Genomic DNA, 21,969 nt, shown 5'->3' on the forward strand with positions numbered 1-21,969 from the left:
AAGTGGAAATAAAAACAAAAATGAAAAAAAAAATTAAATACAAAAAAATTAATGTAAATGGAAATAAAAACAAAAATAAAAAAATATATACATAAATAAATAAAAGCAAAAATAAATACAAAAATAAAAAACAACATTCAAAAATTAAAAATAAATACAAAAATAAATGTAGAAATAAATAAAAGCACTCTGCTCTCATATGTATTTATTTCATGCTGCAGACAATGTCAGCTTGAAATGCAGAAGGAAAAACTATTCAAATGAGGGGGCGGTCCTAAGTGTGTCTTGGGTTGAACTGTTCGCCTATTGGTTGATCGACATATGAGTGCGAAAATTGACTAGGTATGCCTGCAAACGGCCACAGCAAGAGGTGACAGAGTGCTTTTATTTATTTATTGATATGTAATTCTATTTATATATTTATTTTGTATTTATTTCTACATTTATTTTTGTATTTATTTTTAATTTTTGAATCTTGTTTTTTATTTTTGTATTTAGTTTTGCTTTTATTTATTTATTTATGTATATATTTTTTTATTTTTGTTTTTATTTCCATTTATATTTATTTTTTTGTATTTAAATTTTTTTTTCATTTTTGTTTTTATTTTCATATTTATTTATTTATTATTTTGGCAGTTTTGGTCCTCCATAGTTGAGCAGAGCTCATGCCGTTTGCACGCGTTATGTAACACAACACATCACATGACACCTCGGCATTGCCTCACACTCCTGAGAAAGCAACTAAAGGGGGTGAAAATGTGCCCAGCGCTGTGACTATTTTGATGAGATTCTGTTTTTCCGATAAATATAATCCAAGTAATGAACATATATATCATTTTTATGCTCCTAAAATTATTTCTCCTTTTACGACCGGGGTTCTCGTGTATTTGATAACCACCAGCTCTCATAATAGAAAACAATAGGAACACAACAAAAAAGAACTCACAAAGTGAAAATAAAGACGTGTCATTTCATTGATCCCATCACTACGCCATACTTGACATTAAGAAAAGAGTAGAAATTGACAGGATTGATTAGTCGCTGTGGGATTGCACAATTGGAGACAACTACAATGTACTATAAAAGTTGATCAACAAAACAGTATTATGGTCAATAACAAAAAAAACGAATTGCTTTCTTCGAAGCAGCATTACTGCAGCGTTCTGTTTTAACAAGGATACAAAAACGCTGTATACACTGCGCTGTATACGCTGTAATACACGAGAGCCATTTAATAATTTATTGTATCCAACCTTGTAGGTTGATTGTTAAAATTCAAACTGAGGTTTGAAGTTTTTTGAATATTTAAATACGAGATAAATATGTTTTGCAGCCTATAATAGTTATCTCCCGCCATAAATGAGGAAACACTGTACAGTAGAACCCCATTTTTTAAATGGTGTTCTGTTCCGGACCACGTGCTCCCAAAAATATCTGATTTTGACACAAGGCTCCTCCCACCAACCCCAAACCCAATACAGGTTTAGGATGAGCAGGGACAGTGTCAGAGAATGTTCCCCCGGGCTCAGACTGAATCCATCGCGGCCATAGTGTTGCTCTCCTATTTGCAACCACCAGTTTTCATTCTTCTGAGAAGATCCAGAAGAAGTCAGATGTCACTGGAGTTGGATCTCAGAGAGAACACTGGGTCACTATCTCCAGTTTAGTTCATCCCAAAAGTATCGGATGGGTTTAGGTCAGGGTTCTTATGTTTGACCAACTCATCCAAGCACAGTCGTGGACCTTCACCAAGTTATTCCCACAAAGTTCGGAAGGAACCAAATAAAAACGGGCACAAACACAGCTTTGAAATCGTCACCTTGATCATTGTATAAAAGATTCCATTAAATTCCCATTACTGTCAATTCAGATTTACTAAGTGTGACAGCTCTAAGTGTGACAGCTCTCCAGCTGGCGTTGACTTAAAAAAAACAAAAAAACACTGCTGCTTCTATAAAATGGCCTTTGTGCATATTTAGCAGTTTTCTAGCATCTTGGCTTGAGTTTAGTATGAGAACTTCATCAGCTAATCATGTCATTTGTATCGTTAGCGTGTTTAATGAGAGTGGGGTCGATAAGTGACAGCATCCTCTGACTAAGCTGCAAATGATTTCAAGTGTAGACGCTAATATTCATACAAACGTTAAAAGTGTGGTAAGGAATAAGAGTCGCTGGAGTTATTGAACGGATGCATGACCCACGGCATCAAAATAACGAGGGTATTTACTCTGATAAATTCCTAAAAGTCATTTTTGTCTTGTATATATAATATAATTTCATTTAACAAGAAAACTAAAAAAAAAACAACCAACAGCAGCCAAAATGGAAAAATCCGCAGGGATTTTAGGAGAATAAAAAATAAATATTAAGTGAAAAAAGTTGAGTTTTATGAGAATATTTTTTTTATTTTAGTATATGTAATAATAAAATTATGTATATTATAAAAATATAAAAAAGTTGTGTATATTTTCCAGATATCAAAGTGAACCTTTCATCCTTTAATTTTTCCGGAAAAAGTTTGGACACCCCTGACTTCGATGGGTTGTCGACATAAGCGGGATGTACTTATTTCTGCTCCAGGTGGATAAATAGTCAGACAGAGCAGTGGACATCTTCAAGATTCTTTATCATCACTTTATTATCAGCGATGCTCTGACCAGGACTTCCCACGCCGTATCCTCCCATGTATCGCCGCATGTGGGTTTATTTTGCTCACCCAAGCTACACGGCGACACATCGGGACGTTTTTAGACACAGAAACCCCTCTCTATCCCAAGCGGAGCAGCTGGCCTGTGAAGTTGAACCCCAGAGGCAGTGTTGACAGCTCGTGGCCATTTGTCACTTCCTTCCTATCATCAACCTCTGAAGCATTGTTTTTTTTTCTTAATCATTGAAACTCTTTAAAAAAACAGCTGTTCAGCCGGAATTACGAGGGAGGTGTGATGAGAGTAGAAAAGTAGAATGATAAAGGTGTAATGAAGTGAGGTGGAAGGAAGAGGGAGTCACTAATTAAAAGGAGGAAGTGTACAAAGAGGTGATGCTGCAACTCCACAACATATGATATCACTTTTGGTGCAGTTTTAGGCTGAATAAAATTCAGGTTCTGTGCTGAAAGTCCTACCAAAGCCCCTAAAATAGCAGCAGCAGGCCCTTTATAACTATTGGCTAGAAAAGACTCGGGGATAGCTCCGTTCCTTATCAGTCATCTCTACCGGGATGCATGCAGCCTCTGTGATGCAAAGCCATCAATCATGTTCTCATCTTTTATTTCTCCCAAAATTAAATCTCTCCTCCGGGAGGGAGGTGTGACTCACTGTTGGCTGCTCTCAACGTGACCACCCGGGGGACTGCAGAAAAAAGGTTTATCTGTGGACTAACACAGATAAGTGACGGTGCCGGTGTGAATGGCGGTGTTTATGATTGACTGCTGGCCGCTCCGTGGTGTAGACTCAAGCCCAATCATGACCTTGAACATAATAAACACTAATGATTATTTCCTTCTCAGTCAATTCTCTCCAGTTAGCTCTAAAACCGCATTACAACCGATCAATAATTCAAGTCGAGGAGCTGTTATATTGTTTGGTGAGCTCGGAAAGTTACGCCATAATTTCTACTTTATGTTTGGTTCTTACAGCAGGTCATGCATTTCATATGCTGATTGCATTTGGCAGCGCAGTCAAGCGCAGGCCTCCGGTGGAAAGATTGTGGTCTGCATATAAACACAGCAACTTGCAAGGAACAGTATTTTTCAACTAGAACTATGAAGTGCAGTACTGGTAGATGGCTGCACCAGGTGGGTAGTGTCTTGCTGCAGTAACTTTGTACCTACTGGACTGCCATCTATTTGTATATACAGTAAAGTCTTGTTATATCGATATCGGTTAAAACGAATTACTACTTATTACGATACTATTTTCATTTCCCGGCATATTTCTAGTCTTTTATGATATAATTAGTTCCGTTAGTACGATACCCGGTTATTATGATAATCCGGTTACTACGATGCCCTTTTCATCTCCCGCCAGCCAATTTGGTCTGCTTATATCGATACAAAAGCAGCTTAAATCAATCTTTGCTTAAGGATTTCAATACCAAAAAAGAACACGGCGAACGGCTGCTTCCAGTCAACTTTATTTTTCACACTTCCACCACCAGAGTGCAGCACACAAAGCGGAAAACACCCGTCCCTCGCGCCTACCCCTCCGGGTGGCAACACCTTCCCTATCGATAGTTCTGGGGTGAATTATGTCCCGGTAACCGGTAATCACTACAGCGTAAGTTTATTTTTATGTACTGTAGTACAAAATGTATTGTAGTACAAAAGCATGCTAGATACGCAATCCATGAACTCAAGGAGAAAATTACATGCCATATCAAAGATCCGCCCACTTTTAATGCAGTTCGGCGCAGGATCGGATATATGGATAGTCCGGTTATATCGGTATTTTTTCCGACTCCCGAGAATATCGATATAACGAGACTTTACTGTATGTGGTTTCATGTTAGAGACTCCTAAAGTGTCCACTAAGACCAGGGAATTCAAATAGCCTGGGGTGTCTAGACATGTGACTCTGCCCTTTATCGTCTCTGGCCCTCACAGGGGGAGGAAATGAAAAAAAGTCCTCCAAATGCTTATCACCTAATTCAAATAACCTTGTGTGTCTAGGCATGTGAGTCTGACATTCATATTCTCTGTCCTCTCCCACCCCCTCCTCAGACATTCTCTCCAGAAGGTGTCTGTCCAGGCTGGATTGAGTTGTCCACCTTCATTGTTAAATCATCTTGAAATGTGTTCTTATAGAATAACGGCAAATATATCTGTGGCGGTCCAAATCTGTGGTAGGCCGCCATTCATGAATGCATATATGGCATGAGATGGAATTTTTTTTATTGAAAGGTCATCAGTGTAGACTAAAAACATGCAAATTAGTTCAATTCTAAATGACCCACTGATCAGGGGTGTCTGGGGTAGACTCCGCTTCCTGTACACTGACATTAAATTAAATAAATAAATATTAAATATATTATAAATATAAATATATTTATTTATATTATAAATATATCATAAATATTAAATTGTACAACTCTGCAGGGATTTGAGCTTGCAAGCTTAGAAGCTAACCAGTTATGCTTGAACTTATTTCTTCTCATCTTAAGAAGCCCAAAACTTACCACTTCCACACGGAAATAGAGGATAGCTTTTTCCCTCTATCATGTGGGACATAGCCTTTTGTTTATTTTTCCCCATTGTTGCTGTTTTTTGTTCAATTTGGTGACAATTGGCCTGAGCGCCACACTTTGTACACCCCTGGCTGAAGGTATTTTGGTACAATAATCCAGGTACCCACCAAGCAGTACCGTTTTCAAGGAGACACCTTGTGTTTATGGATGAGGACACAATAGTTGTGACTGCTGTGCATATGGTGTGACATTGTGCGGCGACACAAGCAGCAACATATTTAGTGAAGAAAAGGAAGGTAACACAGTGTTGTGTGCTGATGTGGAGTGGAAACAAGCAACACAAAGAGTCCTGCAGTTAGTCGCGCTTCAGTGGTGCGACAACACTGATTATTTTGGTACACTGACCTACATGTGACAATGGTATGTTTGCATATACTGTACCGTAGTGCAGAATTGTATGACTTGGTTATATAGTCAAGATGAATAACGAAAGTAATGCAGAAGCCAACATCCATGGCCGTATTGACGGTAATTTTGTGCGACACACACACACACGTACTGTATCAGCATGGCCATCTGTGGGAAACTGTACATGTGCCAACAATCATTCCTTCTTGCAGTCTCAGTCTGCACCCTGCTGGTTATTTTGTTCAGTCTGCTTCAGACACCATGACAAATACTAAAACATTACACAGCAGTTTGATTAACTAGCCATAACAAGTTCATATGCCTCCAATACAAATGTAGAATTTGGGAAATGTAATGATGCTTAACAAGTATGGCCTGCCTCAGTAAATATTCTTAATTTCGATTTCGATATATGTTTAAGAAATCAAATTTGGGAAGTTTTGTAAGGATTATCAAGTTTACTATTGATGACGTTTTGTCATGTTAAACCTGAAATGATAGTACAGAAGGGATTTGGCGACACCCGGCGTTACAAACCAGTATTGCAGTGGCTGACTTGAATAAGCAAAACAATGGCTATAATTTTCAAACCATTATTGCACAAATACGATAATAATATATAAAAATATAGCTACATCGACTGACAGATACGTACCTCTTTGTGCCTTTACACTCTTATTACCCAATATAGTCGACAGAAGACGTGTAAATAACCCATTTAAGACATAAATAAAACTGCTAGGGCAGTGTGTTACAGTAAATGTGTTCCCCGAGTGAGGTGTATAGTTCCTGTGTCACCGAACAGCGACGCCTAGTGGCCAACGGAGAATACAGTACCGAATTCACAATTACAACTCTTTATCTGCTTTGCATGAGTATTTTAGTTTGTTTAGTTAGATCATCTGCCATATTTGACCACGGGACAGCTCGGTATTGCCACAAACGTCAGCTGAAAGCTCAACAACACCAACTTAAGGAGAATTCAAACCACAGGCACTTCAATGGACAAAGGTCAGAAACAGGCAGAGACCAACATCTGTCAATAAGTCTACATTAAACTTTGAAGATTAATGACGAATCTTGTCTTACCTTTGTTGTGTTTCATATGAATGAAGTTTTATTGTTTGGGGTAATTTCAAGCACTTCTGCGAGCCACCCACCAAGTGCCAATGCCACTTCCTGTGATGGCTTCTTCTGGGTGAATTTCTCATTTCACGATTGGCCAGTTTGAAATGTGGAGGCGGTGCCTGGTTGATGAATGCTATTTAGAAACATGGCGGAGGAGCCAATATGTTCATATTTCTAAAAAAGCTTTGCATGTTTACGTGCAAGCCTTATGATATACTTGGCTGCATTACAGTGTGACTAAGATATCTCCCACCACGTATATTTATATTGTAAACCAAATCCTTTGATTTCAGCCTCCTTTGATATAACAGCGTAGCAGATTGCCACTGCTATTTCAGCACATTAGCGGCAGAATTATAAAAAATGCACACAAAAAATAAAAATAACAAAAAGAGAGATTCTCCGCATCATGCACTTTAGATACCACACTTTAAAAAAAGAAGCTGGGTTGCCTGCAGCTGATTCTGGAAAGGGAAAAAGAACAGAGACAAAAGCTTGACGTTGGAGGGATGAAAAGGATGAGGGGGTGCAGGAGGAGGAGGAGAGGTGGTGGTAAGTGATGCTGCTGGTGAGTTAGCTTGAGAAAGAGAGCGAGAGAGAGATGATTTCTGAGGATTTATTGGCTTGTTGTGTGTTAAAATCTGCTAGAGGAGCGCGGCTGAGCAGAGGAAAGACCAGGAAAAGATCTGGTCTCGTGAGATGAACTTTTTTTTTTAAAAACAGTGAATGATGAAAGACTTTTAAAGTTCCACATCCGACATGTTCTTCTTCCAGCTCGTCATCATGTCCGGCACGGTGCTGCTGGCCTACTACATGGAGTGCACGGACCTTTTCAGCGTGCACGTGCAGGGATTCTTCTGTAATGATGCTGAGCTGATGAAGCCGTACCCCGGGACGGACGAATCCAGCTTCGTACCCCCCCTCATCTTGTACTGTGTGGTGGCTGCTGCTCCAACTGCTATTGTAAGTCACATTGAAGTCATTGTTACTCTTTTACAGGCATTTATTCTGTGCATATATGACTGCTCATATTGAATGTATTGATACTGGGAGGCCACTTTGATATTTTAAAGTTAAGTTTGTAAAAAAAATTATATTTAAAGACAAAGCTTGAATTTTTAAAAAATATTAATTATTAGTATCTGCATTTTGTGTTAAAAAAACTAACTTTATAGCATATGTTTTTGGGCTTTTTAAAAACATTTTCATTATTTTATTTATTTATCATTTATTTATATTTTTATATATTATTTTATTTTATTATTTAATCATTATTTGTAATTGCAAAAAACTACGACCAATTAATCAAATTTAAATCAAATTATAAAAAATTATTAGAATTTAAAATATAAAGAAAAATGTCAGAACAAACCTTACCCCAAATAAATGCCAAATAGTCTCTGCAGTTTTGTTATTATATTTTCTTTAATCATCATTATTTTAAATGGCAAAAATGCCTAGAAAATAGACAATATTTTGTGCTATTATTTTAAAATTCCAAAAAAAGGCAGAAACGAATGCCTTACCTCTAATACATGCCAAATAGTCTATCATTATTTAATTGCCATAGAATACCTAGAAAATAGATAGTATGTACAAAAAAGTCAGAATGAATGCCTTACACCTAATAAATGGCAGATAGTCTTTGCAGTTTTCTCATATTTTCTTTAATCATCATTATATTAATATATTAATATATTAGACAGTATTTTGTGCTATGATTCTAAAATTACAAAAAAGGTCAGAATGAATGCCTTACCTTAATACATGCCAAACAGTTTTTTTTATCATTATTTAATTGTCATAGAATACCGAGAAAATAGATAATATGTACAAAAAAGTCATAATGGATGCCTTACCCCTAATAAATGCCACAGTCTCTGCAGTTTTGTTATTGACACTGTTTGTTATTGACACACATTGATACTGTATGTGTGCCAGAAAGGTAAAATGACACTGTTAAAGCTCCTTTAAAACTTAAATGTACACATTACTCCTAAAATATATTTATTTTACCCAACGACGCAATTAAGCGGTCTCAAAAATCAAAGCAGAAACCAGGAAACAAAATACAATAATTTGCGTATTATTGTATTTGTATGATAATTTCTCCCTCTGTACAATGAAAACATGCCATAATGTACAACAATTCAACTCCATCACTGCATGGCTGATGTTATGCTTTGCCTGACGTGCGTCTTTATCGCCAGGTGGGGGTGCTGTTCTGCCAGTGTTATCTTTACTGTATAAATGGGAAAACGGCAATACTGTTCTAATCGAGTATGTAGAATAATTTTACTGAAAATATGATCATTTTTAACTCTCTAGTTGGATTGGCATTTCCCATCCGACCATATTGCTGGTCAAAACCAAAACAGGAAGTAATGGAATGTAATAGACAAGCAATGAGATAATGAATTTGACACGCATAGAGGAAAATGTATAATATATAATATGTTCATATACACGTGAAGGATTTTCATCTTTGCATAGATAAACGCAACTCCTCATTCCGGCCTTTTTCATTTGTAAGCTAAAAGCGCTCAGAATGCGGCGGGTTGAATTTAATCATACAACATGACCAGAACCAATCAGGCGCTTCAGGGTGTCTTCAACAGTAGTGGCAAAATTCTTCCACCAGGTGTCGGTGTTGTTGCACGTTGGCTTTGGTTTCTGTGGCGCCTTACATTCTAACCGGCCTGTTTTCTGGCATTCATTCATTTTACTTTTAGAAGTGGACTTTTGGGTTATGTTAAGGAATACTGTTGTCATAAAAGGTCTTTATGGTCGCCCCCCCCAAAAAAAAAAAAAATACACAAAATATATTTTGTACAACCGTTCTAAAATGCTCTGAATCATGTTCTCGTATTGTCATTTGTTGTTCGCTTCATTCCAAAGCTAGACACACATTCATAGGACGGCTGCGTGCGCATGCTATATTTATCTCCTCTCTCTCGGGATTTTCATTTTACATGTAAACATTGACATAAATCTATTTATCGGTGAGGAGTGCCATGTCAGCAGTTGAGCTTCAACACTTCCTGTTTTACCCCCCTTTTTACACGTGTGTATTTCCCCAACTTCCTAATTGCGCCCTGTGAGAGTGCCTTGTCAGGTGTTACAGTTGACTCGGCATTTTGCTCCTCTCTTCATGCGTCATAAACCAAGCGAACGGCCGATCGGAATTAACGACGGCAGGCCCGGGATGTTAGCCAATTAGCAAACAGCCTGTAATTTATGCAGGATGGGCTCAGCAGGATCTTGTTTGAGGGGAAGAAGCGGCGTGTTCACGCAGCAAATCACACAAAGAAGGTACGCGATGTATTTTGTGCCAACATCGCAATCCCAGACGTTTTTCCAACAAAAGTTTTTTTTGACTGACTGATCTTTCAAGGCACACACAGTATTGTGTTGTATGGCTATATAAACATGGAACCTACCAAAAGAAAGGTTAGACTCCTGTCTTTCAACAGAAAAAAACACCATATACCTTTTTTCATTCTTTAGTAATCAGCAGTAGAACATTTCAGGAAAATATCAGTTCCCGACTAAAATAGGGAGAACAGCTCTCATAATAGAAACTATACCAACATCCATTTTCTATGCCACTTATCCTCACTATGCTAGATCCTACCCCAGCTGACTGATGGCCAGCCAATCACAGGGCACGTATAGACAAACAACCATTCACACTCACATTCATACCTATGGACAATTTGGAGTCGCTAATTAACCTAGCATGTTTTTGGAATGTGGGAGGAAACCGGAGTACCCGGAGAAAAGCCACGCATGCACGGGGAGAACATGCAAACTCTGCACAGAGATGCCCGAGCAGGGAATCGAACCCGGGTCTCCTAGCTGTGTGGCCTGCGTGCTAACCACTCTCTACCGTCCTATGTTTTTGTTCATTTCAAAATATAACACCATCAACTATGTACAATTTTCACATTTGGAGCTAAACTGAAAGTTTAGTGAGGTGAAAGCTAAGCTTGTGTGAGTGATCTGTAAGTGTTGAGCAACTCTCTGATTGTGTTGCGTGAGTGTGAGTCAATGTAAAGGTGCAATAATAACATCTGACAATGTTTACGTTTAATAACATTGTAAGATGACAGGCTGCACAGAGTGGTTAGCATGCAGGACTCACAGCTAGGAGACCCGAGTTCAATTCCATCCTCGGCCATCTCTGTGTGGAGTTTGCATGTTCTTCCAAAAACATGCTAGGTTAATTGGCGACTCCAAATTGTCCATAGGTATGAATGTGAGTGTGAATGGTTGTTTGTCTATATGTGCCCTGTGATTGGCTGGTGACCAGTCACATCTGGGATAGGCTCCAGCACCCCTTGAATGAATGAATGTAAAATGACAAATGTTGCATAACATAATTCTGTCCACAGCTCTTCTTGTCTTTCTTCAGGGGAGACAAATATTTGTTTCACAGTTTGAGCTTCATCTGGTTCGATGGCAAAATTGAGCAAAATGCTTCTGCATAAATACGAAAGAAAACATCATCTGATTGGTTTCACCATCATCAGCTGTGATAGTAAATGGATGTTGTTCCATTCTGTGATGATATTATTTTCAATTACACATCACTTCTATTTTGGGAATGCAGATTCCTATGATGATTATTTTTCACAATCAGATAACAAAGAGAATCCTATCAAATGTAAGTGTAAGTGTGTACTAGATGTGCTGCTCATAAAGAGCCTACTTGGGATGGAACGATGCAACATTTATGAATGATGGTTTTCCTGCGGTCAAGGTGTTGTGCCTAGCGTGTGAATAAGGTGATATGCATAAAAAGGCTAAGCCTGAATATGGTGCGCAGTTGCAATCTGTCATTTTAATGTCACAGGTGATGCATTTTATGGACTTTCAAGGGTATGACGGTCCTGCGCTTCTATTAATTACTGCGATGGCGATGTCAGCGTTATTAAGATACATTGACCAGGAAGATTTAGGCTCCTCTGTGTTCTTTTTGTAGAGGTACAAACTCACTTGATTGGGACACAATTTGAGTTCCTACGCTAATAAAAATCATTAGCCTCTATTCTCCATTGAATGAATTCCCTTTTAGGTGTATCCAGGTCTGTCATGGTGTGTTTCATAATTTTCAGAGGGTTGGTGTACGTCAAGACGCCAGGAATCAGCCAGTTTAAAAAACCTTTGATAAATGCCGATTAATCCTCCTTCATGCTGATGAATGTAGACATGATTCAAACCTCTTTGAAGCCTTCAAACAGTCACAACCGGATTGTGGGGTTTTCATCCGTCTTCTTGTACCTTTTTTCCTTTCAAAGACTCAAGTAGATGAAGCAATTCCCCTACAAGTTGCATAGGAATGCTGACATTCATTCATTTTCTACCGCTTATACTCACAAGGGGGTGCTGGAGCCTATCCCAGCTGGCTGTCTGCGGGTGAGAGGCGGGGTACACCCTGGACCGGTGGCCAGGCAATCACAGGGCACATATAGACAAACAACCATTCACACTCACATTCATACCTATGGACAATTTGGAGTGGCTAATTAACCTAGCATGTTTTTGGAATGTGGGAGGAAACCGGAGTACCCGGAGAAAACATGCAAACTCCACACAGAGACGGCCAAGGGTGGAATTGAACTCAGGTCTCCTAGCTGTGAGGCCTGGGTGCTAACCACTCGCCGTGCAGCCGGAATGCTGAAATATTCTTGAATATCCTTAACTGAGGATCGAACCATCAGGTTGGTAGACACCCTTATCCTCACGAGGGTCCCGGGGGGGTGCTGGAGCCTATCCCAGCTGTCTTGGGGCGAGAGGCAGGGTCCACCCTGGACTGGTGGCCAGCCAATCACAGGGCCCATATAGACAAACAACCATTCACACTCACATTCATACCTATGGACAATTGGACTTTATGGAATGTAATATGAAATATTCTAGAATATCCTTGACTGAGGATCGAACCATCAGGTTGGTAGACACCCACTCTACAACCTGAGCCATCTCACCATGTAATGTCAAATGTAAAATGGATTTCCACCAACAGGTATTGAACCTTCATCAAGGTTTGATGAATGGACAATTGAGGATTGACCCAGCAGCCAGTGAGTTGGGGGGAAAAAACTGCCCATTCAAATACAGTATGTGTGACTTTTTCAAGCCCTATATATTTTTAGTGGAAATATTTTTTGGACCTACTGGCTGCAAGGCGAACAAGTGGTTAGCGCGCAGACCTCACAGCTAGGAGACCCTAGTTCAATTCCACCCTCGGCCATCTCAAAATCCAGCCGCCACAATTTGAGGTGGTTTCTCTGTAACAACATGGTAACAAACAAACACACTCCTTGGGAACATTGGTGAAGGACATTGTGAGGGTCACAGCAGCATCTCTTCAAAACAACACCCCCCCCCCCACACACACACACACAATTGCATGCAGCCTCACTATAGGAATTCCATTTAGCGTGTCCAGCAGCAGTTTTTCCATCAGAGGTAATGAAATGTCACCACCAAAATGGAGCCGACAAAAGGCTGCGTTAAGAAACAGCGTTATCTCGTCTACATTCTAACAACATCATCTTTTCTTCGTGTGTGCGTCTAGATTTTCGTCGGGGAGGTGTCCATGTATGCCATGAAATCTACGAGGGAATCGCTCCTCGCCCAGGAGAAGACCATCGTAACCGGCGACTGTTGTTACCTCAACCCGCTTATCCGCCGCATCATACGCTTCATAGGTAACAAAGCTGTTTTAGCGACTTATGTTGCGTACTGTATGTTTAGAATGTTGTACAGTGATCCCTTGCTCATTGGTTCCAGGCCCGAACGTGATCAGTCCATTCCTGTAAACCAGGTTTCCTTTTTATAAATGGAATATTTGCATACAAAACCTGCATTTTTACTTTATTAGAGTCCTTTAGACATAAAATAACACCCCTATAGTCACCTTTACACTCGTAATAACCAATATAGTAGACATTAAAAGAGAAAATATAGACTTGCATGTTAGCATTTTTTTTACTTCTTGTTTGTGTACAGTACTTCCTACAGTAGCTATTGTCTCATCCATGTAACATTACTGACATCGAGTGGCCATGTCATTTAAAGCATTTAGACATTTTTGTGCTTCCAAATACTCCCCAATGCAAATCTTCTTAAGTTAGCATTTTATTAGTTAGTGTCTTTTTAATAGGGATGTCCGATATCGGCTTTTTTTTTTGCCCAAAACCAATATGCCGACATTGTCCAACAGGCCCTTTTTTGCGATGGTAAATTTCTTTCGATATTTGAGCTGTCATAAAAGCAAAACAAAAAATATTTCTAAGTGAAAGCTGACTTTTTCTGACTTTTATAGTTAGGAGCTGCTATTTTCCTAAAACTTACCTACTTTCTACTGCTGATTATTAAAGAACAGAAATAGACAGAAACAAACTTTTTTTTTCTGATGAAAGACGGGGGTTTAATCTTTCTTTTGGTTGATATAATCATAGAACACAATAATCTGTGTTCCCTGAAAGATCAGTCCAAATAATCTAAAATGGTATTGAAGGAGTTAGTGTGTTTTCTACAGTAAAAAATCCAGTTCCAGCATGAAGGGTGTACAGTACTTAACCTTTCATATTACAATTCCCATGGCAACACTTACTGGATGCGGGGATGTGTTGCTTCCATACAGCTAATTAAGTAGTTAAGTCATACTGATGTACTGACTCTTGATGCAGCAATTTATTGCCAAAAGTAGCACGTCATTGCTTTACACTTTATTGTACTGCATTTTTAATGTTTTTTTCCAGCTATTTTGCACATGTACTCATTTAATGCTAATCAGATTCCTCTTGCGTCGAAAATGAGCTCCATAAATTAACTTGCCTTAATCAATTTTCATTGCTACAGTAAGGAAGCTTTGCCGCAAAAGCAAATTAGAAAGTCAGTCACTTGCTCGTCTACTTTTCTCAAAGCACTAACAAGCCACCCACTGCTACCATGAGTGGATTTAAATTGAGTCCTTTTTTTCTGCAGCAAAAGTTTCACTTTGGGAGCCACCTGAGCTGATTTTTTGGCATTAAAAAAAAACAAAACAATACTTTCAATTCATATACGTGTTCCCTTTCATTCATAAAAACACTGACTAGAACTTTTTAAGCTGCCAGTAAATCTTCCGGTAAACACAATTACATCTCTGCATCATCATCACAAGCCACCCGCACCGCATGAGAATACAAAGCAGAGTTATTTCATAGCGAGCGAGACGGCTCAGATAATCAGCAGTCATATTTCACATGGAAAGGAATGCAGACGCTGGTCAGATTGACTGACTGAGCTGAAGGTGTCAGTGCAAACACGCATATTTAGCATGCATTTGTGTGCCAGGCTTGTTGTTGCCGTCCGCTGTTATTTATTTCATCGTCGGGTTGTTATGATGACTTATCAATTACGGAAGGTTACAGGCTATTCTGTATTAACTCATTCAATCCGGGACATTTTAGATGATTTTGACTGATCTTTCAAGGCACACGTTGTTGGCTTTGGCTACGTAAACATAAACCAAAAGAAATATGAAGACTCCCATGTTTCATCAGTTTCAGCAGTAGAACATAGGGAGGTTTCAGGAAAATATCAGTTCCTGACTATAAAAGAGAGAGCGCAACTTTTTTTTAAAAGATACATTTCAACTTTCACTTTTATTTTTTTTGCTTCTGTGACAGCTCAAATATCTAAATACAGTAAAGTCTCGTTATATCGATATTCTCGGGAGTTGGAAAAAAAGCATGTTTTTGGAATGTGGGAGGAAACGCATACTTGCACGGGGAGAACATTCAAACTCCACAGAGATGGCCGAAGGTGGGATTGAACTCGGGTCTGAGTGCTAACCACTTGTCCACTGTGCCGCCAAATAAGAAATCATCTGTTTAAAAATATGAACTACAAACACCATGAATTATTTACTTAATTATTTACTGTTAAAATTAGCCTCTACTCTCCTCCGCGCTCTCTCACTTCCTTCTTCCTGTCATGTGTGATTTTGCACTCAAATGCACTTCTGCCACCTTGTGGCCGTTTTTATGGCTAAAAATGGCTCTGAAGTCAAATCCATTAGTGGAGAGTTGTGTCGTCAACTCTTTTTGCCTCTTATGCAAAAAAAAATAAAAAAGTAATTAAGACGGCCATAAAAATGTCTAGTTAGTAAACCAAACGCCTCTCTCACTCACAGTGCAACAATAAAAATAACAACAAGAAACACACATGGAACGCGGGTATGAAAATCGACTCTTACACACTAGTACGCATTCAGAAAAATACCATTTAAAATACCATTTAATACCACTTTATACCCCAAAATGCACACATGCACAGTTTCCTAATAGGAGGTTACCCAGCATGCCTTGCGGGTTACACATTTGTATAAAAGTGTATTGTTTTGCATGTGAATTAGCATGCATTCATTAGCATTTGGATACCCGCATAGTCCGTGTGGTACAGTTACATTATGTGTTCCACTTGTGCTACTTTTCGTTGCACCGGGAGTGAGATAGGCAATTGGGTTAATGTCCAATCCTGTTGGATTGTGATGCGTGAGTCAGGGAGTGACTATATACACTAGGTCTAAATTTCTAAGGCAGTCGCAAAAGTGAAAAAAAAAATACATTCTGTACTGTTAGATCTGAAGAGGCTTCTCAGTAGATGTTCAAAATGCAAAAAGAAGTGATACATCATAAATATATCGTCAAACAAAGACCTCCAAAGAATGTTTCTTCTTGCTATCTACTGGGAAATGGAATAGCTTTGTACGTATACCTTAGCGCCTTATTGTTTTCGATTTGTAACCATCCTGCAGACAAAAAAGGAGCAAAAATGAGTCCTTTTTGATGAACGCCAGCAGTCAGTATTAAACTTAGCTACAAACTTTATAATCAAATTCCACTCTTTTCCTTGCCTGTTGAAGACTTTATTGAGAATGTGCCACACTTGTTTGGATTTTATTAGCTGTGAACTAATAAGCATTTATTTATTTTTCCGCAAATGTTGCCTTTGCTTGTTTAGTGTGTAATAACTGCAAATGAAAAGGCTTTCATCAGCGGGATGCAGGCTTGATGTTACATCACTACGCCACAGCCGGTGGTGTAAACTACATTTATTTGAGTGTATATCATCTCGGTTATTACTTTAATTAAATAAAGGTGTTGAAATAGTGGCGGTTTCTCCAGTGTAAATGATGATTTTGGCGACGGCACGGCGCACATAGGCCAATTTTACACTAAAAGTCAAGGCGCACATTCAGTGTGATTATCTAATGCGATGCGATGCTTTTATTCACGTGGCCTACACTATCTGTGTCTGCAGGCGTGTTCGCATTCGGCCTGTTTGCCACAGACATCTTTGTCAACGCCGGCCAGGTGGTCACAGGAGGTCTGTCGCCCTACTTCCTGTCGGTGTGCAAACCCAACTACACGGGCACAGAGTGTCGTTTGAACCACCAGTTTATCGTCAACGGCAACATCTGCACCGGAAACCCCATCGTTGTGGAGAACGCCCGCCGATCTTTCCCGTCCAAAGACGCCTCGCTGAGTGTTTATTCTGCTGTTTACCTGACGGTGAGACTGTACTATTGTTTGGTATGGATGCTAAAAACATGTCAACCCTTGATTTTTTTACATATTAATTATGACTATTATGATATTACATCCATTATTATTATTTGTTTATAGGCACAAAGTAAGATTCCTTATTCATAATACAATATTTTGCCGCTGGAACATAGAAAAACAGTCTAGGACCTTCTAAATATGTTTTTTTTTAACATTATTAGAGCCCTCCAGATATGAAGTAACACCCCTATAGTCTCCTTTTATACTTGCATTACCCAAAATAGTAGCTATAATAACAGAAAATAAGGCATCTTACATTAATAAGACATAACAGACTCACATGTTAACATTTCAACACTTGATTTTTTACATTTTAATTATGACTCTTGTGATATTACATCCATTAGTATTATTTGTTTATAGGCACAAAGTAAGACTCCTTATTCATAAATACAATATTTTGCAGCTAGAACATAGAAAACCAGTGTAGGACCTTCTAAATATGTTTTTTTTAACATGATTAGAGCCCTCCAGACATGAAGTAACACCCCTATAGTCTCCTTTTATACTTGCATTACCCAAAATAGTAGCTATAATAACAGAAAATAAGGCATCTTACATTAATAAGACATAACAGACTCACATGTTAACATTTCAACCCTTGATTTATTACATTTTAATTATGACTATTGTGATATTATTTATTTATAGGCACAATGTAAGATTCCTTATTCATAAATTGAATATTTCGTAGCTAGAACATGGAAAAACAGACATAGACATAAGACATAACAGACTCACCTGTTAACATATTAACATTTCAACCCTTGAAGTTTTACTTTTTAATTATGACTCTTGTGATATTACATCCATTATTATTATTTGTTTATAGGCACAAAGTAAGACTCCTTATTCATAAATACAACATTTTGCAGCGAGAACCTTGGACCTTCTAAATATGTTTTTTTTAACATTATTAGAGCCCTCCAGACATGAAGTAGCACCCCTATAGTCTCCTTTTATACTTGCATTACCCAAAATAGTAGCTATAATAACAAAAAATAAGGCATTTTACATTAATAAGACATAACAGACTCACATGTTAACATTTCAACCCTTGATTTTTTACATTTTAATTATGACTATTGTGATATTATTATTTATTTATAGGCACAGTGTAAGATTCCTTATTCATAAATTGAATATTTTGTAGCTAGAACATGGAAAAACAGACATAGACATAAGACATAACAGACTCACCTGTTAACATATTAACATTTCAACCCTTGAAGTTTTACATTTTAATTATGACTCTTGTGATATTACATCCATTATTATTATTTGTTTATAGGCACAAAGTAAGACTCCTTATTCATAAATACAATATTTTGCAGCTAGAACCTAGGACCTAGAACCTAGGACCTTCTAAATATGTTTTTTTAACATGATGATAAGATTCCTTATTCATAAATTGAATATTTTGTGGCTAGAACATAGAAAAACAGACATAGACATAAGACATAACAGACTCACCTGTTAACATATTAACATTTTTATTATTAACATATTAACAAAGTTTTACATTTTAATTATGACTCTTGTGATATTACATCCATTATTATTATTATTTGTTTATAGGCACAAAGTAAGACTCCTTATTCATAAATACAATATTTTGCAGCTAGAACATAGAAAACCAGTGTAGGACCTTCTAAATATGTTTTTTTTAACATGATTAGAGCCCTCCAGACATGAAGTAACACCCCTATAGTCTCCTTTTATACTTGCATTACCCAAAATAGTAGCTATAATAACAAAAAATAAGGCATCTTACATTAATAAGACATAACAGACTCACATGTTAACATTTCAACCCTTGATTTTTTACATTTTAATTATGACTATTGTGATATTATTTATTTATAAGCACAATGTAAGATTCCTTATTCATAAATTGAATATTTTGTAGCTAGAACATGGAAAAACAGACATAGACATAAGACATAACAGACTCACCTGTTAACATATTAACATTTCAACCCTTGAAGTTTTACATTTTAATTATGACTCTTGTGATATTACATCCATTATTATTATTATTTGTTTATAGGCACAAAGTAAGACTCCTTATTCATAAATACAATATTTTGCAGCTATAACATAGAAAACCAGTGTAGGACCTTCTAAATATGTTTTTTTAACATGATTAGAGCCCTCCAGACATGAAGTAACACCCCTATAGTCTCCTTTTATACTTGCATTACCCAAAATAGTAGCTATAATAACAGAAAATAAGGCATCTTACATTAATAAGACATAACAGACTCACATGTTAACATTTCAACACTTGATTTTTTACATTTTAATTATGACTATTGTGATATTATTATTTATTTATAGGCACAATGTAAGATTCCTTATTCATAAATTGAATATTTTGTAGCTAGAACATGGAAAAACAGACATAGACATAAGACATAACAGACTCACCTGTTAACATATTAACATTTCAACCCTTGAAGTTTTACTTTTTAATTATGACTCTTGTGATATTACATCCATTATTATTATTTGTTTAAAGGCACAAAGTAAGACTCCTTATCCATAAATACAACATTTTGCAGCTAGAACCTAGGACCTAGAACCTAGGACCTTCTAAATATGTTTTTTTAACATGATGATAAGATTCCTTATTCATAAATTGAATATTTTGTGGCTAGAACATAGAAAAACAGACATAGACATAAGACATAACAGACTCACCTGTTAACATATTAACATTTTTATTATTAACATATTAACAAAGTTTTACATTTTAATTATGACTCTTGTGATATTACATCCATTATTATTATTTGTTTATAGGCACAAAGTAAGACTCCTTATTCATAAATACAATATTTTGCAGCTAGAACATAGAAAACCAGTGTAGGACCTTCTAAATATGTTTTTTTTTAACATGATTAGAGCCCTCCAGACATGAAGTAACACCCCTATAGTCTCCTTTTATACTTGTATTAGCCAAAATAGTAGCTATAATAACAAAAAATAAGGCATCTTACATTAATAAGACATAACAGACTCACATGGTAACATTTAGTATTTGGTATTTCCACATAAGAATAATAATGTACAGCACATTCATGACCAAATATATTAAATATGCTCCTTTTCCAGATGTACATTACCAGTACCATCAAGACCAAGTCCAGCCGCCTTGCCAAACCTGTACTGTGTCTGGGGACTCTGTGTTCAGCCTTCCTTACAGGACTCAACCGGGTCTCAGAGTACCGAAACCACTGTTCAGACGTCGTGGCTGGATTTATACTGGGATCGGCGGTCGCACTCTTTCTGGTGAGGACCACAGAAAATGTAGGAGATTTGTAGCCATGTTTTTTTGGGCCATTGAACCAAATGACAATTTCCGTCGATGTTGCACTGAAAGCACGTCAGTTGTTTTCGGTGAAGTTGGAACCCCTGCTGACAAAGAAGCAAGGTGGCAGTCTAAGGGGCGTCATGCTACTACAGGAAGGAGTCCTCCAGGGAAGAGTGACATTATAGTACAGTGGAAAGGAAGTCCTCCTGGCAGGCGGCATCATTTTAATCAGGGGGATTAGATTGGTCTCTTTGCCAAGGTTTTAACCCGCACCTGTCTGTTAGTCGGGCTGTCTGTCAGGAAGATCCTGCAAAGACGATCAGGCTGATTTGCCTCATGGGGGAGGTTGCTTTGGCCTGCTGTCAATAAACGTCTACACTTTAAGTTAATTAACATGGAATGTTAGCCGCTGATGTGGAACTCATGACTTTATCAGTCAAGGGGGGACATGCATGTTAACAGACTAAGACCAGGATGTGAAAGGTAGAAGGGATATGCTAGTTTTTTTACAGTAGCCACGTATACATGGACCCAAATATTCCAATTGCATTCGATTTATTTGCTGAAACGGAAAGAATTGAACCTTTGTATACACCTCATTCCGAATGAAAAGTGCCAATTCAAATGAATATATAATCGGATTCCCAGGGGTGGAATATCCCTTTCCCCAATCCGATTGAGGTATCTTGTACCCGCTTAAAGTTGTTCTTCTTTGGCGTGTTTTTCTTCTTCTGTTGTTTATTGGCGGTTGGCAAGCAGCTTTCGTGTGCATTACCGCCATCTGTGGAACAGAATCTAAACACTTTATTCACAAGTCCAGTTTTATTAAAAAAGAAAATATATATCTATATATGAAGAGCTTGCAACCAAAAGGCGCTAAATCCATTTTGACTGATTTCGAGAAAATCAATGATTTTTAATTACGCACATATCAATCTATTTGGTCATCAAGTCTATATTGCAAATGAAAGAGCTATCAATATAGGTCATAAAAATGCATGCTATAAAAATCCTGCACACACCATGTATTTTATATAATTTTTTTAATTAATTTTTTTTTCGGATTTAGCGCCTTTTGGCTGAAATGATGGATTTAGCGCCTTTTGGCTGAAATAAATTTGAAGTCACCTTTAACTTCTTCAATGGCATTGTTGTAAAAGAATGTAAGGTGCTTTAATGTGCTATGCTAATAAAATAATTACAACACAGAAGCCATTCTCAACATACAATACAAAATAATTATTATTCATTAAATTAATAAAAATGTTATTAAAAGCAGTGCTCATATTTGACTGCACCATGAAGGTGACA

General features: G+C 37.6%; 1 protein-coding gene across 2 annotated transcripts in view; it reads left to right on the forward strand.

Annotated features, from left to right (window-relative positions):
- The window catches only part of plppr1 (phospholipid phosphatase related 1), a 43,349-nt gene that overhangs the window by 15,283 nt on the left and 6,097 nt on the right, over window positions 1-21,969 (forward strand). For both annotated transcript variants that reach the window (XM_058064559.2, XM_058064558.2), the window contains exons 3-6: window positions 7,492-7,680; window positions 13,301-13,433; window positions 17,038-17,288; window positions 20,460-20,636. In XM_058064559.2, the coding sequence (XP_057920542.2) occupies window positions 7,492-7,680; window positions 13,301-13,433; window positions 17,038-17,288; window positions 20,460-20,636 (750 nt within the window). The remainder of the gene's footprint in view (window positions 1-7,491; window positions 7,681-13,300; window positions 13,434-17,037; window positions 17,289-20,459; window positions 20,637-21,969) is intronic.

Source organism: Doryrhamphus excisus, linkage group LG10 (genome assembly GCF_037039965.1).
Source record: "Doryrhamphus excisus strain RoL-2023G ecotype Guam linkage group LG10, RoL_Dexc_Guam_v1.1, whole genome shotgun sequence".
Classification (NCBI taxonomy): domain Eukaryota; kingdom Metazoa; phylum Chordata; class Actinopteri; order Syngnathiformes; family Syngnathidae; genus Doryrhamphus; species Doryrhamphus excisus.